Below are 21,217 nucleotides of genomic sequence, written 5' to 3' on the forward strand. Positions count from 1 at the left end.
GGAAGCCCTAGACCGCGGCTCCCGGGACGCGGCACTGTCCCGAGCGTGGACCTACCCACTCAGAACCTCCAATCCTGCAGGACTCCTAAGCGAGTGACTGATTACACATGCACGCAAGATGTAATAGCCGCGTAGACTTAACTTTGCGTATACACTCGCTACTATGCCACCTGGAAAACAACAGCACCACAGCAGCAAGCAGGAGCAACAGCAGCTACACGGCGACAAGGCGGGGCCAGGATGCTCGGGGCGGGACCTAGAGGCTCCCTTCTCGCCGGGAGTGGGCGGGCCGGGTGAGCGTGGGGCGGGGCCTATAGACTCCCTTCTCTGCCGAGAGTGGGCGGGCCGGTGAGCGTGGGGCGGGGCCTAGAGGCTCCCTTCTCTGCCGGGAGTGGGCGGGCCGGGTGAGCGTGGGGCGGGGCCTATAGACTCCCTTCGCCGCCGAGAGTGGGCGGGCCGGGTGAGCGTGGGGCGGGGCCTAGAGGCTCCCTTCGCCGCCGAGAGTGGGCGGGCCGGGTGAGCGTGGGGCGGAGCCTATAGACTCCCTTCTCCGCTGGTAGTGGGCGGGCCGGGTGAGCGTGGGGCGGAGCCTATAGACTCCCTTCTCCGCTGGTAGTGGGCGGGCCGGGGTGAGCGTGGGGCGGGGCCTCCTCCGCCTGGCGGGCCGCGCGCCACGACGTCTGGGGAGCGCGCGCGCCGCCGCGGGGCCAGGCGGAGCGTTGCTGGTGCTGGTGGCGTCCGGGGCTGGAGGCTTGGCGAAGAGGGCTTGCGGCGGCTTGTCGGGTTGTCGTTTCGTGGCTGCGGAGGCCGCCCGCTCCTGGTCATGAGAGGTCAGGCCTGGGGAAGGGCAGTGAGGCGGAGGGTTCCCGGGGAGAAGAGCCGAAGCTCGGACGTGGGTGGAGAACTCTGTCCTCGCGGATTCCGGAAGAGTTGGCGTTTACTTTTCTTTTTCCGCCTTTTCCCTTTTCTTGTTTATGTATGAAGGAGGGTAGGAAGGTAGTGGGCTTTTTTTTTTTTTGGTTTTTGTTTTTAATAGCAGAGACACAAAGTGTCCTGTCCCACGTCGCTCTTCAGAGAGAGAGAGAGAGAGAGAGAGGAGATGGAGCCGCCGTGGCTTCAGAGCCTCGCCGAAACGTCACACAGTAACTGCACGGTTCCAGGAGGCCCCGCGGTGTAGGCGCTGCGGACACCCCCGTCCGTCCGGGAGCCACACTGGATCACGCAGGGATCTTGCCTTGCCCACAGCCTCTCTTCTGACCCCCCTACCCCCGCCACACGCCGCTGATGGTGGCATTTTGATTCGGGAGGCTAACTCCTTATTTAGACTAAGCATCACTGAGCAATAACATGGTGACTCTCCCTAAGGACCCCGTTTCAAAGGTATCTTTTGAGAGGGGAAGTAATATTCTTGGTAGCGCCATTAATTACTGAGAACCATATTAGCTTTGGGAAGGCTATTTCTGCATAAAATGAAATGTGTGGGCCATCCAAATGAAATGCTTATTATCTATGTTGATGCTTGATAAGGCACTGATTTTTTTCTTCTTAGTATTAATGAATCTTTTTTAAAAATTACATTTATTTATTTAATGTGTGTGTGAGAGAGAGAGAGAGAGAGAGAGAGACAACTTGTGGGAGTCAGTTCATATTTTTTTCATCATATGGGTTTAGGGGATTTAACTTAGACCAGCGGTCTTGACTTGGCTGCAGTCTCGGACCTTTACTCTCTGAGCCCTCTCTCTCTCCCTCCCTCTCTCTCTCTCTCTCTCTCTCTCTCTCTCTCTCTCTCTTTCACACACACACACCTTAGCAAACTTCTCAGTGTGGACTCGACCACAGAGTACATGTGCCTACATGTTCAGTATGAATTTTGCTCTTCATATGGTACCTGCTGGGCACCCATTCATTCTTTGACTGTTTGCTGATGATGACTTTTGACACCTGCAGTTGAAAAGCAAATGTTCACTCAATATGCTCTGTATTTTAAGTAGCCCCTAAGGTTCAAAAGCCTTGGCGGTAGCAAAGACTGAAGGACAGAGGACCTGAAAATCCGTCTGTGACTATCACCTGCTCCTTAGGTGAGCAAAGGACACTTAATGACCGATACACTGCTTGTACTTTACTTAAAAGGGTGCTTTCTGCTCTGTGATTTTATTTTTAAGGAGGAATCCTGAAGCAAAGACATCTTAGAGAAAAACTATTCAAGGGCCATGCAGGCCAGCTGTAACCAACTGCTCGACCCTCCGGGCAGTGCGCGTGATAGAGATGCCTCAGCCTCCCAGTGTGTGCACCCGTCAAAATCCACAGAAGGCTCTCTTCACCCTGGAGATGTGCATATCCAGATAAACTCCGGACCTAAAGAATTTCCTGAAAATCCAAGCTCTAGAAACACAAGGTCAGGTGTCTGTACCTGTGCCCGTGGGTGTGTGCACAGTCGCTTCCGGAGTCACTCCCACAGTGAACCAAGGCCCCCTGATGACTTCGCCACAGAGTCTGGAGAACATGGAAGTGGCTCCTTCTCAGAATTCCGCTATCTCTTCAAGTGGTTGCAAAAAAGTCTTCCTTATATTTTGATTCTGGGTATTAAACTTGTTATGCAGCATATAACAGGTAGGAAAATAAAACACTGGCTAAATTGTTTCTCTTTTTATTGATAATTTTAACCTTTTAAAGCTTTTAAAGTTGTATATTTTAATTTATATTATTAGTATATATAATCTTTTTTTCCCCCTTTCTTTCAATTAACTCGAACTTATTTTCTAACAGGAATTTCTCTTGGAATTGGGCTGCTAACAACTTTTATGTATGCAAACAAAAGCATTGTAAATCAGGTTTTTCTAAGAGTAAGTATAACAAGCAACTAAATTATTAACTGTTTCTGTCTACAGAATTAGAGGTAACTTTGAGAGAAGTAGAAATAACTTTGAAGAGGACTAGGAAGCATCAGGATGAGTTGTGATGTCCACCACATGCTGACTGTTGTCTTCTACATGATCTGGAATGAGTTGCCTGTCCTAGTTACCTCACCTTACTTTGTTGTTTGGTTCCTAATAAAGGAAACATAGACAACAGGATTAAAAGACTTAGACTACACTATGTGACCAAGTTTGGCAAGGACCTTTGTAATTTATGAGTTAATTATACTGAGTAGTATATTATTAAAAACTTTAGTTGAAGCTGGGTGTGGTGACGCAGAGAAACCCTGGGGGCGGGGGGCAAGGGAGGAGGAGCGAAACAGGACAAATATAGGTGAAGGGGCTGGAGAGATGGCTCAGAGGTTAAGAGCACTAACTGCTCTTCCAAAGGTCCTGAGTTCAGTTCCCAGCAGCCACATGGTGGCTCACAACCATCTATAATGTGACCTGATGCCCTCTTCTGGTGTGCAGGTGTACATCCAGGCAGAGCACTGTATACATAATAAAGAAATCTTAAAAACAACAACAAAACTTTAGTTGAGAGCCAGGCGAGGTGGTGCACGCCTTTAGTCCCAGCATTCAGGGATGCAGAGGCAGACAGATCACTTTGAGTCCAGGACAGAGAAACCCTGTCAGGAAAACCCAAAACCAAACAATAAAAAACCCAAAACTTAGTTGATATACCATAAGATTTGAAATAGATAAAATGGAGCATTGGATAAACAAACGGGCATTGGTCATTTTAGTTATCTGAGACAGAGTCTCACTATGACTATCTGGTTGGCTTGGGATTCACTGTGGAGACTAGTCTGGCCTCAAACTCCAGATATCCGCCTGCCTCTGCCTCCCAAGTGTTGGGATTAAAGGTGTGCGCTACCATGAGTGGCAGGTGTCTCTCATTTTTTTAAAAAAAGTTAAGCTCACAAAGTTTTTCTAACATAAAACTTTTAATCATATAAGTCAGTAGAAAAAATTCCAGGAGTCTATGAAATTTCACATTAAGAGAGGTCGTATCGCCGGGCATGGTGGCGCACGCCTTTAATCCCAGCACTCGGGAGGCAGAGGCAGGTGGATCTCTGTGAGTTCGAGGCCAGCCTGGTCTACAAAGTGAGTCCAGGACAGCCAAGGTTACACAGAGAAACCCTGTCTCGAAAAACCAAAAAAAAAAAAAAAAAAAAAAAAGAGGTCGTATCTTGGAATTTATAGTATAGCATATTTAACAAAAATTTAGTGCATAGTTTAAAACTAGCACATGTCAGTAATCCTGGACATGGTAGTGTGTGCCTGTAATCCCAGAACTGGGGCTGCTGAGGCGGGAGTATTAGCCATGCATCCAGAGCCAGTCTGGAATATGTAGTGAGTATCAGGCTTGTGATATAGAATGAGACTGGGTGGTGGGGGTGCGCACCTGTAATCCCAGCACTCAGGAGGCAGAGGCAGGTGGATCTCTGTGAGTTCAAAGCCAGCCTGGTCTACAAAACAAGTCCAGGACAGCCAATGCTACACAGAGAAACCGTCTCCAACACGCCCACCCTCAAACAAACACAAAAGAAACAACAAATATATTAGTATAAGATTGATTTAGTTTTATAAATTTGTCCATTCCTAATGAGGTGTCTTTCATTTGTTTCATGTCTACCTTATCCACACATAGCCCAGAGTCAGTTTTATGTAGTGTTTTCAATGTACCGGCTTTGACTGACAGTGGAATTTTCCACTTGGGGGTATCATGTTAATGTTCAAAAAGTTGCCCAGTTTTTGGATTAGGATGCTCAACTGTAAAACTTTGAATTAAACTACTAATTAAAACTTCAATTTCAAAGATCAAAGTTACTGCATATTTATGAACTGATTTACTTTCATGTAGTTTAAAAATTTCTGGTTTTGGGAGAGAAAAAAAAAATAGCTGCAGAGGTAAAGGTTGCTTTGAGTAGGTCCCTTATATCATTATGGAGATCGGCCCCTTTGACTCGTAGGTCCTGTGGTTTTTACATTTTTGAGAGGGTGGTGCTTTAAAACAGGGTCTCTCTACCTAGCCCTGGTTGTCCTGGATCTCTACGTAGACCAGGCTGGCCTCAACCTCCCAGAGATCTGTTTCCTCAGTGGTGGAATTAAAGGTGTGTGCCACCATGCCCAGCTTACATTTACATTTTTTGTTTAGAGTTGTTTTGTTACTTAAAGAACAATTGACAAAAACAGTGGGTGTGATGATGAACAACTCAGCAGGTAGTCTGTATTTTATTAAGACTAAAAAAAATACTCTAAGGTAATAAATTGGTTATCAAATAAAAATCATATTTGATGTTACTTAAAATTCCAGCCTAACACAACACAATAAATTACAAAATTGTCTCTTTTTCAGGAACGGTCATCGAAGCTTGAGTGTGCTTGGTTGCTGGTGTTCCTGGCAGGCTCTTCTCTGCTCCTGTATTACACCTTCCATTCTCAGTCCCTTTATTACAGGTAAGCAGGGAGCCTGGCCTCCGGCTGTTTATCATCTGTCCCACACTCTGCGTCTATCTTACTTGCACATAATGCTCATTATAGTTCAGATCTCAGTTGTCTCCTTCCATGACTGACAGACTTGTATCTGCAGTACCTTGGCACATAGCGTGTGCTCAGTAAGTACTTTTTGAGAAGTGGATTTCTGTTGAGTCGGTTTTTGTTTTCTGTTTTGGGGACAGGATCTCACTGTGTAGTCCAGGATGCCCTCCAACTTTGCACCCTCTCAGATGTGGCAGATAGAAGTGTGTCCCACTCACACAGCTTATCATCTGTTTGTATTTATATCCATTGGTTTTTTCCTGTGAGTATGTCTGTGTGAGGGTGTTTGATCCCCTGGGACAGAAGTGACAGACATTTGTGAGCTGCCAAGTGGGTACTGGGAATTGAACCCTGGTCCTCTGGAAGAACAGCCAGTATTCTTAATGGCCAAGCCATCTGTCCAGCCCCCATTCACACAGTTTTAATCAGTATTTATTCAGTGCTATTAGATGATTATTATCAAACTTTGTTTCTTTCTTTCTTTCTTTCTTTCTTTTTTTTTTTTTTTTTTTTTTTTTTTTTTTTTTTTTTTTTTTTTTTTTGGTTTTTTGAGACAGGTTTTCTCTGTGTAGCCTTGGCTGTCCCGGACTCCCTTGTAGACCAGGCTGGCCTCGAACTCACATTGATCCACCTGCCTCTGCCTCCCGAGTGCTGGGATTAAAGGCCTGCGCCACCACTGCCCAGCTTCTTTTTTTTTTTTTTTAACTATTTATTTTTATTGTATGTGCATTGGTGTTTTGCATGCATGTATGTATGTATGTCTGTGTGTGGGTGTCAGATCTTGGGGTTACAGACAGTTGTGAGCTGTCATGTGGGTGCTGGAAATTGAATCTGGGTCCTTTGGAAGAGCAGTCAGTGCTCTTAACTGCTGAGCCACCTCTCCATCCCCCAAACTTTGTTTCTAAAAAAGAATCATTAAAACACATGTTAACATGCATTTTCATGTCAGATATTCTGAATTTTCAGCTTTAATCAGATACTTAGAAGGCCTAGGTTCAGTAGAATTGATATGGACAGATCTGAGCTGTAATGACTCAGAATGGCTGTGAGGCAAGGAGGACCTCTGGGCTTGGAAAGGCAGCCCCATGGTTAAGAGTACCTGCCACATATCCACAGCAAACTCCAGTTTCAGGGGCTCTGAGGATCTGATGTCTTCTGATGACTCCACAGGCACCTGCACTCAGCCATGCAAATACCATCCCTCGCCACACACAAACACATAATTTTAAATTAGGCATTATCATAATATATGTTTGGTACTTAAAAATCATAGGACTGTCTGGGCATAGGCTATAAAGCCAGTGAGGCCAGACTAGGTAGCATAGTGATACCCCAGCTGAAAGAACACATCACATGGAAGGGGCCCACGGTCTCTACAGGACCAGCCAGGGAAAGAGAGTTTAGATGGGGAAGGTGGTCCAGCCCTGGACATGAAAGGAGGCCACGCCTCTGACTTAGTGGACCTACTATAGGAGTATATAGCTAGCTGCCTGGAAAGAACAGGCTGGAGTAGATTTCAGTGCTAGACACTTAACTATCTGAAATATGCAGAACACTGCAGCAAACTTTTACCGATATTCTACGTTGTATGTTGCTTTCATAAATGTTTATGCTTTTCTCTTGGTAGCTTAATTTTCTTAAATCCTACCCTTGATCAGTTGAGCTTCTGGGAAGTTCTTTGGATTGTTGGAATTACAGACTTCATTCTGAAATTCTTTTTCATGGGTTTAAAATGCCTAATTTTATTGGTGCCTTCTTTCATCATGCCTTTTAAATCAAAGGTAAGAAACTAATGCTTATTGGAATGATGTTAGCAAAACCATTAATGCTAGTTAGTCTTCATTTAAATGTCTTAGTTTAGAGGCCAGAAGAGAGCATCAGATACCTGAGGGCTGGAGTTAGACGCATTTGTAAGCTGCCTAGGGTGGGCACTGGGAGCCTAACTCAGCTCCTCTGGAAGAGCAAGATGTGCTTTCAACTGCAGAGTCATCTTTCCCACACCTAAATAACCTAGTTTTAATAACTTTGGAGGGGGGGTTCAAGACAGGATTTCTCTGTGTAGCCTTGGCTGTTCTGGACTCTCTTTGTAGACCAGGCTGGCCTCGAACTCAACAAAGATCCACCCTGCCTCTGCCTGCTGGGATTAAAGGAGTGCGCCATCATGCCTGCCTTAACAAACTTTTAAAATACTTCTACCTGGCAACCATTTGCTCAAATACATCAACTGATATTACTAACTTAATTTGCTAGAATCAGGATTATATTTGCTTTAGAGTAATTGAAAACTCAATCTTCACATCATATATGGGAAAATTCTAGATTTTTACTTCTGTTTTTCTCCAAGGTGTTGCCAATTAATAAACATGTACATAATTAGTCACTCAGTGACTTGTTATTAGGGACAAGGTTTCACCCTGTAGCCTGAGCTGGTCTGGAGCTCACAGCAGTCCTGCTGCCTCCGCCTCTCAAATGCTGGGTTATAAGTATGAATCACTATACCCAAGCTTAGAAATTAAAATGTTTCTTTCCAATTTATTTTGTCTGAGCTCTGGAGATTAGCTCTCTGGGTCATCTCACCAGCCCAACAGAGCCAAGCCATGAAATGACAGGAGTATGTGATGCTTAGGTTAGATTGTCAGTGTTAATTATAATTCTGAAATACAGTTTCAATTATTGTGATTAATGCATTATATACTTAGGATGTTTTCTCAATATTAACTGTGCTGTGTACTTAATACTTTGGATCGCTGAATTTATTTTTTCCTTTTTTAGGGTTATTGGTATATGCTTTTAGAAGAGTTATGTCAGTATTACCGAATTTTTGTCCCCATTCCAGTTTGGTTTCGGTACCTTATAAGCTATGGGGAGTTTGGTAATGTAACTGGATGGAGTCTTGGAATATTGCTGGCTTTACTCTACCTCATACTAAAAGTAAGTAACATTACAACCCTGGCAGAGCGACTCCTATAATAACTGGTGGCTTTACATTACTCCTAAGCTGCCTCAAAACTTATCTTCATAGCACCAGTTGAAAGTGATGGCAGACTCTTAACCTATTTAGAAATGTAGAGCTGGCCTATACCTGCAATCCCAGCTACAAAGGAGGCTAAGGCAGGAAAACTGAGGTTGCCAGCGTTGGCAACCTAGTAAGCCCTTCCCTCAATAAAGAGAGTGACCAGGAAGGAGTAGAAGGAACAGGTGGTCTGGGGAGTGAGGGCTGCATTGGTTCTTATCTTCTTGCCCAGGGTGCCAGGGTGGCCTCCTAAGGAGCTGAGACAGAAAGTACCTGCCACTGTGCCAAGCTGTGGGCCTCAGCCTTTGTTGAATAGACTGACATCCATGTGACATCTAGGGGAGATGAGTAGAAAAGACACTAAGCCTCCTCATTAGCACCATTTGTAATAGTGGTAGTTCTCAAACCAGTCGGGTATCTTGCCCTCTGTCCTTTCTGCCTGGTCCCTTCAACTTAGTCCTTTATTAAACTTTTTAATTGTGTGTGTCATTGAGATGGGCTCTCACATGTACCTCTGGGTGTCCTGGAGCTCGTTTTGTAGACCATACTGGCCTCCGACTCTGAGATCTGCCTGCCTCTGCCTCCAGAGTGCTGAGATTAAAGGTGTGTGCCAACACTGCCCCACAAAACTTTCAAATCTAAATGCTAAGAATATTTGAATCAAATGAAGCTGATCTCTTTTCCCTTTTTCCTCCCATCCCCATTACTGTTTTGTGCATATGAGTGTTTTCCTTGGATTTGTTTATGTAGCACCTAAGTGCAGTGTCCATGGAGGCCAGAAGAGGGTGACATCCCCTGGGAATGGAGTTACACATTACTGGTTGAGAGCCTCTATATGGGTCCCCTATGGATGCTGGGGATGGACTGAAGAGCAGCCAGTGTTCTTAACCGCTGCAGTGTTGACATAGGTTTATTTGTCTTAATTAAATTGTAGCTTTAGCTTGAGAGGTGGCTCACATCTATGCACTAGTTTATTAACCTGAAATAGCTTTATAATTGGATGACTAGCTGTGGCATTCAGTGAAGTCTAGGTTAGGTGGGAATTGAAATTCACCTTGGATATTTAGATTAGCATACAGAGGTTCTGAATTACTAAATTGTCTCTTCCTCTTTTAGCTTTTGGACTTTTTTGGACATTTGAAAACTTTCAGACAGGTTTTGCGAGTCTTTTTTACGCGACCAGTAAGTACTTTTTATCACTTAAGGGAAATACTTGTACTGTGCTTCACTCTTATTTCTTTAGTAGTGTCCCAAGTAGAAATTCCTGATCTGTTTCTCTTCTACTTTGAGATTCTTTTCTAACATTTTAGCACGTGGTGTTACAGAGTTTCTTAAATTCGCTACTCAGCAGTTATTTCAGTGTGTGTGTATCAGGATGCCCATTTCCCTTGCAGTTACTTTGTTGTTTTGGATCTGGGGCTCAGTGGTAGATACTTACATAGCCTGTACAAGGAAGCACAAAAGCACATCTTTTTTTTGTTTGTTTGTTTTTGTTTTTGTTTTTCGAGACAGGGTCTCCCTGTGTAGCCCTGACTGTCTTGGACTCACTTTGTAGTCCAGGCTGCCCTCGAACTCACAGCGATCCACCTGCCTCTGCCTCCCGAGTGCTGGGATTAAAGGCGTGCGCCACCATGCCCGGCTCACAAAAGCACGTCTATTGGACATCTTTTAGGATTTATAAACACACTTCAAAAAACCTTGGCATAGGCCAGGTGTGGTGGCACACACTTTTAATCCACTCAGGAGGTACAGGCAGGTGGATCACAGTGAGTTCGAGGCCAGCCTGGTCTACAAAGTGAGTCCAGGTCAGCCAAGCTTACACATAGAAATCCTGTCTCAAACAAACCAAACCAAACAAACCTTGGCATTGACTTTTGTTCCTTTTTTTTTTTTTTTAACAAAGTTACAGTTTATTTTTAAACATTTATTATATATACAGTATTTTGCCTGAAAAGGGCACTAGATCTCACTATAGATGGCTGTGAGCCACCATGTGGTTGCTGGGAATTGAACTCAGGGCCTCTGGAAGAGCAGTCAGTATGCTTATCCTCTGAGCCATTTCTCCTTTTCCTTTTTTAATCCATAGGTGTTTGCTTTGTATATTTTTACTAACATTCCCTATTCCACTCTTATGAAAACACTGAGTATAATTTTAAGGACAACTCAGTAAAAATCATATTCTTTGTAGTTTTCTTACTAAAGGAAATTTCCTATCACTCAATTTTTAAAATTTTAATTTTTTTATCTTTTGAGACAGGGTCTCTGTGTAGCCTTGGCTGGCCTGGTCTCACTTTGTAGACCAGGCTGGCCTCAAACTCATAGTGATCCACCTGCCTCTGCCTCCCTGAGTGCTGGAATTACAGGAGTGTCCTACCATGCCTGGCCTCCTATTATTCAAATTCTATATTTAAAAATTAAGTATTGTAGGTACACTGTACCAGCAGCTGTATCCCAGTTCCTAGCATGCTATCACAAGTTTTCAGAGGGATAGGCGTGGGAGTGGAGAGCCTCTGATCCCAGGACTAAAGGTTAAAGGCTAGCTTGAGCACTTCAGCAAGTCTGGGGGAGCGGAAGGGAAGGAAAAGGAAAAACTTACCTGTAGAATAGTCCAAGCTAACTGGCTAGGGGATACTTTCTTTAAGAAAATGATATAAAAGCAAATGTTAGCTGGGTATGATGGCAGATGCCTTGGATCCCAGCACTTGGGAAGAAGAGACAGGTGGATCTCTGTGAGTTAAGGGCAGCCATGGTCAGCTGCTCTTAACCACTGAGCCAGCTCTCCAGCCTGGCCAAAAATGGTATTCTAAGATCTTGTCAGCAGTGTGTTCTGCAAAATAACACTTGTTTGGAGGGAACTTGGCATCAAGACCATCTAAATAGTATCTGGACTTGATTCTGAAATCTATAATATCACCAGTTTTAAATTTCATAAATAGTTTTATCCTTGAGTTTTAGTTTGATTTTGTTAGCCCACCATAGCAAACCCCCATCTTGCCTTACCTGTTTCTGTGAAAGCACTCAGGAGTGGTTCACCACCTTTCCCCTTCATATCCACAGAAAGCTTTCATTGTTCTTAGTTATCATGTATCATCAAATCCTGCTGACTTGACTTTAAAAACTAACGATCTTAAAGAGTTCATATGATTTTCAGGACTTTAGAATGAATTCCATCTATATGTCTGATGACTAGGCCTACTAAATCAATCTTCAGTGTGGGCCTCGAACATGTACTACACCAAGCCATACCCCAACCAGATATGTACTACCCCTCCCCCTCCTTCTTGGTTTTTCGAGACAGGGTTTCTCTGTGTGGCCCTGACTGTCCTGGACCAGGCTGGCCTCAAACTCAACAATCTGCCTGCCTCTGCCTCCCACGTGCTGGGTTTAAAGGCATGCACCAACACACCCAGCTCAGATATGTTTTTCAAAACCAAACTCTCCACAGGAATTACTTTTAACAGAATTTGTCTTCATAGAGTTATGGAGTGCCTGCCAGCAAGAGACAGTGTTCAGATATGGATGGTGTTTGTTCCATATGTCAAGCTGAATTTCAGAAGCCAGTTCTTCTCATTTGTCAGGTAAGATTCCTAAGCAAACTACACATAGCATTTTCCTGACATGTGAAAATCACATTTGTTTGTGACATAGCAGTGACAGTAATATTTATGGAAGGTTGCATTCCAGGTAAATCCTGTTAGCTTAGTCAGGATGAAGGATGTGGTAGTGTCTAAATCAAGCCCCTTAGGTTCTGATGACTTGTGCAGAGGAGCATATGAAAGGGGAGGAATTTGGTCAGCAACTTAGATACCAGAGCAGCTTGTAAATAGGCTCCATTTCTAACTGGATACTAGTCTTGTTCAGCAGCAACAGCATTTGCTGGGAAAATAGTTAAGTAGCTAAGAGTCAGAATACTGGTGGTGGCTCAGCCATTAACACAGTTACTTTCTCGTTTGTAAACTGCGGGGCCTGAAGCTCTCTGAAATGTGAGCCCCTAGCGTGTGACTTGTGAGAGCTGCTTCTTCCTTCTCTTACAGCATATATTCTGTGAAGAATGCATTACGTTATGGTTTAACAGAGAGAAAACTTGTCCACTGTGCAGAACTGTGATCTCAGAACGTATAAACAAATGGAAAGATGGAGCCACTTCATCTCACCTTCAGATGTACTAAGTTGTACAAACTATCAAGGCCTCAAGACACTAGTTTTATCTGGTTTGGTAACTATTGATACAGGCATCACAAATGGTTCCCAGGAGTAGGATAATTTTTTTCAAGATGATTTTAGGGTATCACGAGACATGTATTTGTAGTTCAGTTTCTCAAAAGATTAAGTGCAACGGCCCTGCATTTTTAACTATATGTTCAGTTTAATAAATATGCAACTTTTATTCCACTTATTTGACAGATAATTGCAGTGTTAAATTGGAAATGTGTTTTCTTGTCAATAATACCCAAACAGCAATTAGAAACTAGAATTAGCCATTTAAAGGGGTGCAGGTACTGCTTCCTGACATGGTTTTCAGAATAAAGATTTTACATAGTATTTTAAGATACATAGTATCTGAGATGAGACAATTTTCATCAGACTTTTATAATTCCCAGTCTAAAAAGGCTTAAAATTTTCATAAAATTGTATTTTTAAATGAAAGTTCTAAATGCTATATTTTACCTATAACAATCACATTTTCTAAGTGAAGATTTACTGAGGATATATTTTAATACTGTATTATGCTCTATAATTAATGACTAGTAATCAGTGAGAATAAATGATTGAGATTCATTCACTTGTGGACCTCTTTTCTGCTCCTTGCATTACCTATAGTGTGCAGTCCTGTGTTTTGTGCAGTGTCATGTAATAACCTTAAGTAACTATTGAGAAGAATCAGGAATCCAACATGTCTAGAGGGCTGCTATTGCTAACTAACATAAATCAAAGAAGTGCCCTCCGATCTCCACATACCCAGAGGTGTTGGCACACACCTTTAATCCCAGGACTTGGGAGGAAAAGGCAAGCAGATCTCTGAGTTTAAAGCTAGACTGGTCTACACAGTAAGTTCCAGACCATCTACTAAGGCTACATAAAGAGCTCTTATCTCAAAACAAAACCCAGAAAAATGTAATAAAGTTACAACGCTCATTATCAGTAATGAACTGAGGCGTTTCTCTTGCTTCTGTCTTCTCTGCTTTCATCTCAAGGTAGAAGATTACTTAATTCTGTGAATTCAATTCATACCCTCTAAACGATTACTGTACCAGCCTTAAGAGATGCTGCTAGGGGCTAGAGCAATGATGCAACAGTTAAGAACACAAAATGTTCTTCCAGAGACCTGGGATTGAATCCCAGCATCCACAGGGCAACTCCCAACCATCTGAAACCCAGTTCCAGGGGCTCTGATACCCTCTTTGAGCATTGCACACATGATACAGACATACACACAGGCAAACCACCTATACACATAAAAATAAATACCAAAGGAGAGGGAAAGGGGATGCCACCCAGGGATTGAGACTGTGGCTCTGTGCTAGAGGCTTGTTTTGTTTTGGAGATGGGGTTTCTCTATGTAGCCCTGGTTGTCCTGGAACTTGCTTTGTAGACCAGGCTGGCCTCAAACTCAAGAGTTCTGCCTGCCCCTGCCTCCCGAGTACAAGGACTAAGAGCATGTCCCACCACACCAGGCAAGATGAATATTTTGCTTGTTTTGCTTTTTGAGACAAGGTTCCTTTGTACAGACTTAGCTGTCCTGGACTCGCTTTGTAGATCAGGCTGGCCTGTCTTTGCCTCCTGGGTGCTGGGATTACAGGTGTGGGCCACAACGCCTGGCAAGATAGATTTGTGTTTTAGATTTATTTTGCTCTGGTTGTGAGGAACAGCTACCATGTCAATACTAGAAACTAAACCCATGTACTCTGCAAGGTACAGCAAGTACTCTTAACTGTGGGGCCACCTGTCCATTCCAACACTAGGGCTCACACCTACCACGCATGAGGCCCTGGTTTAGTCCCCAGCCGTCCAAGAAATAGCACTGTATTTTATAAAATGGTAACTTCTGGCCAGGAGGTGGTAGTGCACACCTTTAATCCCAGCACTCAGGAGATAGGGGCAGGTGGATCTCTGTGAGTTCCAGGATAACCAGGGCTATACAGAGAAACTCTGTCTCAACCCAAAACAAAACAAAACAAAAGTCTCTGAGCTGGAGAGGTGGCTCAGCAGAAGGAGGTGCTCACTACCAAGCCTGATAAACTGATTTCTATTTCTGGGACCCATACGGTAGGCAAGAACCTACTGTCCTCTGACCTTTGCAAGATGCAGTGGCCTGTGGGAGTCCATAAGCCTATGTGCAGTAATTTTTTTTTTTTAAGGTAACTTCAGCTTGAGAATTTCTGTACTCATGAACAAGTGTGGTATAAAGGCCTCAAGAGGGGGAGAAGTTACCATCCAAAATGGCCACCATACACTAGATTTCTTTCTTTCTGTTTTTTGTTTTTGTTTTTTCGAGACAGGATCTCTCTGTGTATCCTTGGCTGTCCTGGACTCACTTTGTAGACCAGGCTGGCCTCGAACTCACACCAGTCCGCCTGCCTCTGCCTCACGAGTGCTGGGATTAAAGGCGTGAGCCACCACGCCCAGCTCTGCATGGAAATTTTTAAAAGCAAACAATTCAAGTATATTAAAAATAACAACAACATGTAACATTTGTTACATATTTAAATAGCTCTAATTTCTCAGGAGAAAGTTTTATAACTGTCATTCATCCATACAAAAGTAGTTTATTAAACATGAGAACATGGACATATCTAATGCTAATGAAAAACTGTACATCTGTTATGTATACTATGATAAATATGTATACTAAATTTTTTTCTCTCGGGTAATAAAAAAAATCACTTCTATTTTATGTTCATTCAAATTTGCATTTAATTTCTATTTACATTCATTCAATCTGAAATCAGATATCTTAATACAGTAAACTAAATACAAGATGAAAAGCAGAAAAAGTGTTGCCCTCATAGAGCTCCTAATAAGGCAGCTGAAGAACTTATTTTATAGATGCAAAGCCAACGTGGGGTAGAAGAAACTGTAGTTTAAAGAGCAAACACTGTCAGGACCCTGTCTTTTAGATGCTCCTCCAGAGATCCAGGGGATAATACTTGTGCTGTAGCGCTGAGTCACGTGAGAAAAGCACTGTGTTGATCAGCAACAAACCGCAGGCCCTGTGTGGCACATATGCTTTTGTCCAGCTATCTAATGTCTGCTCCTATGACAAAACCGCAGATGTTTGGATATTGACACCTTTTGAGATACTAACCATTTTCACAGCTTCAAAATCCATTCTTCATAAATTCAACATTTCTCATGAGAATAACCTTAGATCTAGCCCTTGTAAGCTAGGAAATACACAACTAACTGGATATTTTTAGAACAGTCCTGTATTAAATGTGATAGCCAAGGCTCAGGGTATTAACGCTAAGATATGTTTTGTTTGTAGTTGTTACCTATAGTACAGAGTTGAATTTATGGAGTCTGACACATGCATCCTTCTCTCCTCAAATCTCAAACCATCTATCTCAAAAACAGTATGGGAAAAAAAATCCTTCAAGTTAAGATCATGAAAGGGGAAGAAATAACATAATTTTCCTAAAGGTCTGTTTAAGTTCAATAATTAATACATTGTTAATCACAGCTGGTTTATAAATCCCAGTTTAGTTATTCTGTAACACTACAAACTTTATAAAACAAATTTAGTAAACTTCAGTTCAGTGAGTACATATTAATTAAAAAACAGCATGTAGAAGATAAAAAAATATCCTATAATAGCTGATTTTAAAGAAAATAATCAAGTAATGAAAGAAAAAGCACTTAAACTTTTTTATACACTTACCTGGTACAAGCATGAACACCTCTTTTAGAAACTCAAACTAGTATTGAAATATACTTTAAATTATGCTTCAGTTTTTACAAATAAATACAGAGTAGGCCATATTGCATAGGCATGTGCTTTCTGTCTGTGACACTCATGTGACACTTGACATGTTTTCACAGTCATAGTAGGGATATCCATTTATGAGACAGTTTTTCAATAAACTTGCCACAGCATGATAAATCAATTTCACTTAGTAAATGTTGCGATAGAAAAGCTATATATTTGTGTAGATGGAAGATGTACAATTAATGCTTTCTATGCAAAAAAGTTGCAGTATTTGCCACTACTACTGGCAGTACTGATATGAAACAGCTTAGCTACAGGGTGGTCACAGTGCACACATTACTAGCAATAGGGCTGACGAGGAATCATTTGGTGTAAAGTGTTACTGGAATTTGGCCAGGCAGTCAACGCTACAGTTAGTAAACACATTTGGAAACAGATATCAGAGTAGCACAAGCCATCTGCAGTCTGAAATGATTCCTATATGCATTACCATAGGTTGTTTTTTTTTGGGGGGGGGGTTCTATTTTTAAAAGATACCACACACTGTCAAAGAACAAAGAACGTTACAATTTCTGCCCTTAATCATTACTGCAGCGCTTAATTTACTGCTGCAGTTACCAAGTTCTCAAAAGGCTGCTATAATCAGAGAATCAGGAGTGATCATTTAAATGATAAATTTCTCTGCCCCAAAATGGACTTTTATCAATTCTTTGTTTACTGCCACAATTGAAAGGCAGTGTTTCCAATTCTGTCATGGCTTAAAAAAAAAAATTTTTTTTTAAAAAAGATTTGTATACATGTGGATGTTTTGTCCTCTTGTATGCACACCGGAAGAGGGCATCTGATCCCATGGGACTGCAGTTAGAGATGTGAGCCACCATAAGGGTGCTGGGAATTGAACTCGGGCCCTCTAGTAGAGCAGCCAGTGTTCTTAACCACTCCTCAAGGCTCTACTTTTGCTCACTGTTAAAATTTCCTCTTATCTCACTTCAACTGCAATTTAAATAAGCAAGGCCTGGCACTCTCCTGACTAGTTCTGACATGCCTAAGGAATGGTATGGCTTGGATCCTATGAGGAACAGAGCAAGAGCATCTGCGTAAAGAAAGCTGAGGGCTGCAACTGTTGCCAACTGAGTTGCTTAGACTGAAGACATAAAAGACCAACAGGATGGAGTGACAAGACTCACTGTGTGACCATCTACCTAGACCAGTATGTGCTGAAGAATATAAAGCTCTGCAGATATTAAACCCTTCCACCAGCTAGTCATGGAAACGCTCCTTAAGGCAGGAAGTATTTAAGAAAGGTAACTTTACCTTTATTTTTATTCTTTGTACCTGTAAATCACTTGTGTAGATTTTGTTACAATTTCGAAAACAGTGTCTTGTTAACATGTTTCCTAAATTAAGCCACTAAGTTTTCTTATTCACTATGGAAGACATTCATCAAAAGGCCATCAAATATTTTTACAATTAAAAAATGTAGCCCCAGTATAGGGGGGGAAAACATTTTTCTTTTTTAAACTCTCAAGGGAAAAAATGTTAAGGAAGGTAAACAGCAAAAACAGTAGGAAGTAAAACTGAAAACCTTACCAACATGCTGTGAAGAGATAGGCAGCATAGCGGCCCCCTCTTCCCTCAGGCCTCTCTGCCCTGCGACTGCCCTCAGTAGCTCTTTAACCTGACTCTTCTGTCCTCCCAATCGTGGGCTTGACTCCAACACTGGTGTAAGAACAGCTGGCACTGCTTGTTCCAGGGTAGCACAGGCCCAGGACAGGATGCAATGCAGAACATACAACTTCTGCCTGTCCCAAGGCTCGTGATTAAGCCTAACACACAGCAGTAGTGCAAGTAGAAATGATTAAACAGACTTTTTTTTCTCCTAGTATTACTGCAGCTAGGTTACTAAAACAAAAAACAAAAAACACCCCAGGTCCAACCCACTCCCTCAAACGAGCCACAGCTGTGGTTAACAATGATTCGTTTGCATTTTATTTCATCAAGAGAAGAAACAGAAGCTGGCTTTCTTCACACCAACCAATAATTTTGCATTTTAAAGTTTGGGATGTTTTTCATAATGAGCTGAATCAAAAATCTATTTGAAAAATATATATTTATATAAAAAAAAGATTCAGGTTGTTTGCACATAAAACATCAATCGATAAGTTTCTTTTGTCTTTGATTCCGTGTTGCTGGAAAAAGTCTGACAAAGCTTGCATGCTAATTGTCCTTAGTTGCAAGAATTACAGGCAATCTCAGACTTTGCCTATGACAATAACCCTTCTTTGACATCATCGATGATTCAGAAGCAACATCCTACCCTTAATACTGTCAGTTTGGAGCTGTCAGCATAAAAACCCTGCTGATGCTGAGATGTCACTAGGATAAGAACCAGTCAATTGATGTGTCTGTGGGTTCCACAATACTATTTTGCTTGAGTTTTCTTTTCTTTTCTTTTTTTTTTTTTTTTTTTGTGGGTTTATTTTTTGCACCATTGATTGATTTTTTTTTTTAATCCATGTTTATTTTTTTCCTCCATCCAAAGCGTTCTAGGCCATGTCGCCGACTCTCTGAGACTGCCATTTTGATTCTCATCTTTCATCTTGCAGGATGCTCCCACATGCCCTCCCCCAATTTGTTTCCTTTTTGCATTTGCATTAGTAAGAGCATTGTTTTGTCATAGGTTCATACGCAGGTGTTCTGGCCGTTTGGAGATCATAGGAAATGCTTGCTTTTTGTACGGCCCGGAGTTCGGCTGTCGGATGGGAAGTGGCGCTGATGCTTCCCCGCTCACTGTCACGTCCATCTGCTCTACTCCACTTGTCTCCATTGGGTACTCCACAGGTGTCTGAGAGTTGGTCGTGCCGGCTGCAGCACCTCGTCCCCAGAAATCCCCAGGAGAGAATTTGACTGGGCTTTAAGACAAGGAAGAGCTATCATTCATTTGTCTCCAGGATCATCTTAACAAGAAAAGGTCCTCTCATGTTTAAAAGGAGAGGCAATGTGGAGCAATGTGACTTTATTTTTCTAATTTTATTTTCCTGTGGACTGTCACAAAAGCAAAGGTTGAGCTATCTTTCCCCAGATCTCTGCACTTGACCCCTAACGCCCTTAGTGACATACTGTTAAGTCATTTTACTCTCCAATTTAAAAACAACTTCCTACTGTACTTATAAATACTTCCCCAAACCGCTGGCCATTTTCCTCATTTACTACCAGGAACTCTGACTTCTTATTTCCAAGAAAAGGCATGTTTCCCTCCCCAGGGGTTTTGTTCCAGCTGCTGTTCGGCCTGCAATGCTTTTGTAACTGCCCTTCTTTGCACAGCTACCTTTCTCCTTATTCTTAGAAGTTACTTCACCAGAGACGCCATGTGGACCATTGTTAATAGAAGCCTCCTCATTTTTCTCTGCTTTCTATTACCACCTTTTTAAAAATGTGTGTATTTGTATGCAGGTGCACTTGGTAGGTACAAAGACTTGTGTATATTTCTATCAGGAAGGAGCAATTCTGTATGATATATATTAAGCATATAATATGCAACATCTATAAAATGTTGGTAAATATATAAAGAGGACAGTTGTTATAGGCAAACTATATAGAGAAAATGTTTCAGATGATATAGATGTTGTGCCTATAGTAGACAAAATGTGATAGACCTTTTGTTTTCTGTTTGTTTGTTTGTTTGTTTGTTTTTTCGAGACAGGGTCTCTCTGTGTAGCCTTGGCTGTGCTGGACTCGCTTTGTAGACCAGGCTGGCCTCGAACTCACAGCGATCCACCTGCCTCTGCCTCCCGAGTGCTGGGATTAAAGGCATGCGCCACCGCGCCCGGCTGTGATAGACCGACTGCTCTTCAGAGGCCATGAGTTTAATTCCCAGCAACCACATGGTGGCTCACAGCCATCTGTGATGTGATCAGATACCCTCTTCTGGCCTGCAGGTGTGTATACAGGCAGAGAGCACTGTATACATAATAAATAAATCTTTTAAAAAAATATTTTTCCTGGCAAGCACAAGGACTTGAGTTAAATACCCAGAACCCATGTAAGAAAAAAAAAAAAAAAGTGGGTATTGTTGCACATGGGTCTAAGCGCAGCACTGACAAACAAGTTTCTTGGCCTTCCCTAGCCAGCCAGTCTAGCACACTAGCCAAGTCCCAGACCAGTGAGAGAGGTGGAAAGTGCTAGAGGAGCAATACCCAGGCTGTCCTCAGTGTACACCTGCGTCTGCATGCACATGAACACGCACAAAAAAGTACAAGAGTCTGAAATACCTGACAGGCGTTCGTGGACTACCAATAAATCTTCGAGGTGATCGGATTTTTGGTTCAAAGGAAAACTTTTCTTTCACACTTTCAAGTACAGATGGAGCCACATATGTAAAACCCTGGAAAACAGTAACCCTTACTACAGGATGACATTTGTCATACACATCAAGAAAATGGCTTTTTAGTTCTGACACACCAACACAATGATGAACAAGTTACCAATGCACATATTCTTTCATATTCTTGATCGCACTTTTGTACCTTTTGCTTTTTTTTTAATATTTATTTTTATTTTACATGCATTAGTATTTAGCCTACATGTCTGTCTGTGTGAGGGTGTCAGGTCTTGGAGTTACAGAGAGTTGTGACCTGCCATGTGGTTGCTGGGAATCAAACTTGGGTCCTTAGAAAGAGCAGACAGTATGCTTAACCACTGAGCCATCTCTCCAGCCTGTACCTTCTGTTTTTTTGTTTTGTTTTTGTAAAACAGGGTCCCTTCATGTATCACTGGTTGACCAGGAACTCACTCTGTAGACCAGGCTGGCCTCAAACT

General features: G+C 42.3%; 2 protein-coding genes across 8 annotated transcripts in view; one reads left to right on the plus strand and one right to left on the minus strand.

Moving 5' to 3' along the window:
- The first annotated feature begins 656 nt into the window (after nt 1-656).
- On the plus strand, nt 657-13,251 carry RNFT1 (ring finger protein, transmembrane 1). The gene is made up of 9 exons (XM_084803297.1): nt 657-830; nt 2,163-2,610; nt 2,767-2,843; nt 5,278-5,378; nt 7,087-7,240; nt 8,232-8,390; nt 9,589-9,654; nt 11,949-12,050; nt 12,507-13,251. Exons 2-9 carry the CDS (start codon nt 2,211-2,213, stop codon nt 12,639-12,641), a joined length of 1,194 nt encoding a protein of 397 aa, XP_084659423.1. The 5' UTR covers nt 657-830; nt 2,163-2,210; the 3' UTR covers nt 12,642-13,251.
- Nucleotides 13,252-15,372: 2,121 nt separating this feature from the next.
- RPS6KB1 (ribosomal protein S6 kinase B1) overlaps nt 15,373-21,217 on the minus strand; it is a 38,959-nt gene continuing 33,114 nt past the window's right edge. For 3 of the 7 annotated variants that reach the window (XM_084803278.1, XM_084803280.1, XM_084803283.1), the window contains 2 exons: nt 20,671-20,783; nt 16,911-18,225 (listed from right to left, as the gene is read on the minus strand). In XM_084803278.1, coding sequence (XP_084659404.1) covers nt 17,916-18,225; nt 20,671-20,783 — 423 coding nt within the window. In that variant the 3' untranslated portion in view covers nt 16,911-17,915. Of the gene's footprint in view, nt 15,728-16,910; nt 18,226-18,365; nt 19,312-20,670; nt 20,784-21,217 lie in introns of those variants that run through there. The other 4 variants (XM_084803281.1, XM_084803282.1, XM_084803279.1 and 1 more) reach the window with 3 other exon arrangements.

The sequence above is a fragment of the Acomys minous genome (genome assembly GCF_964271855.1).
Source record: "Acomys minous genome assembly, chromosome: 12".
NCBI lineage: Eukaryota > Metazoa > Chordata > Mammalia > Rodentia > Muridae > Acomys > Acomys minous.

What these genes read in the sequence shown, in the direction of transcription:
- RNFT1 (XM_084803297.1), top strand. Translation starts at nt 2,211, where the DNA reads ATGCAGGCCAGCTGTAACCAACTGCTCGACCCTCCGGGCAGTGCGCGT. An exon ending in TAAATCAGGTTTTTCTAAGA is followed by an intron (nt 2,844 to 5,277) that starts GTAAGTATAACA and finishes TCTCTTTTTCAG; the next exon opens with GAACGGTCATCGAAGCTTGA. An exon ending in TACTCTACCTCATACTAAAA is followed by an intron (nt 8,391 to 9,588) that starts GTAAGTAACATT and finishes TTCCTCTTTTAG; the next exon opens with CTTTTGGACTTTTTTGGACA.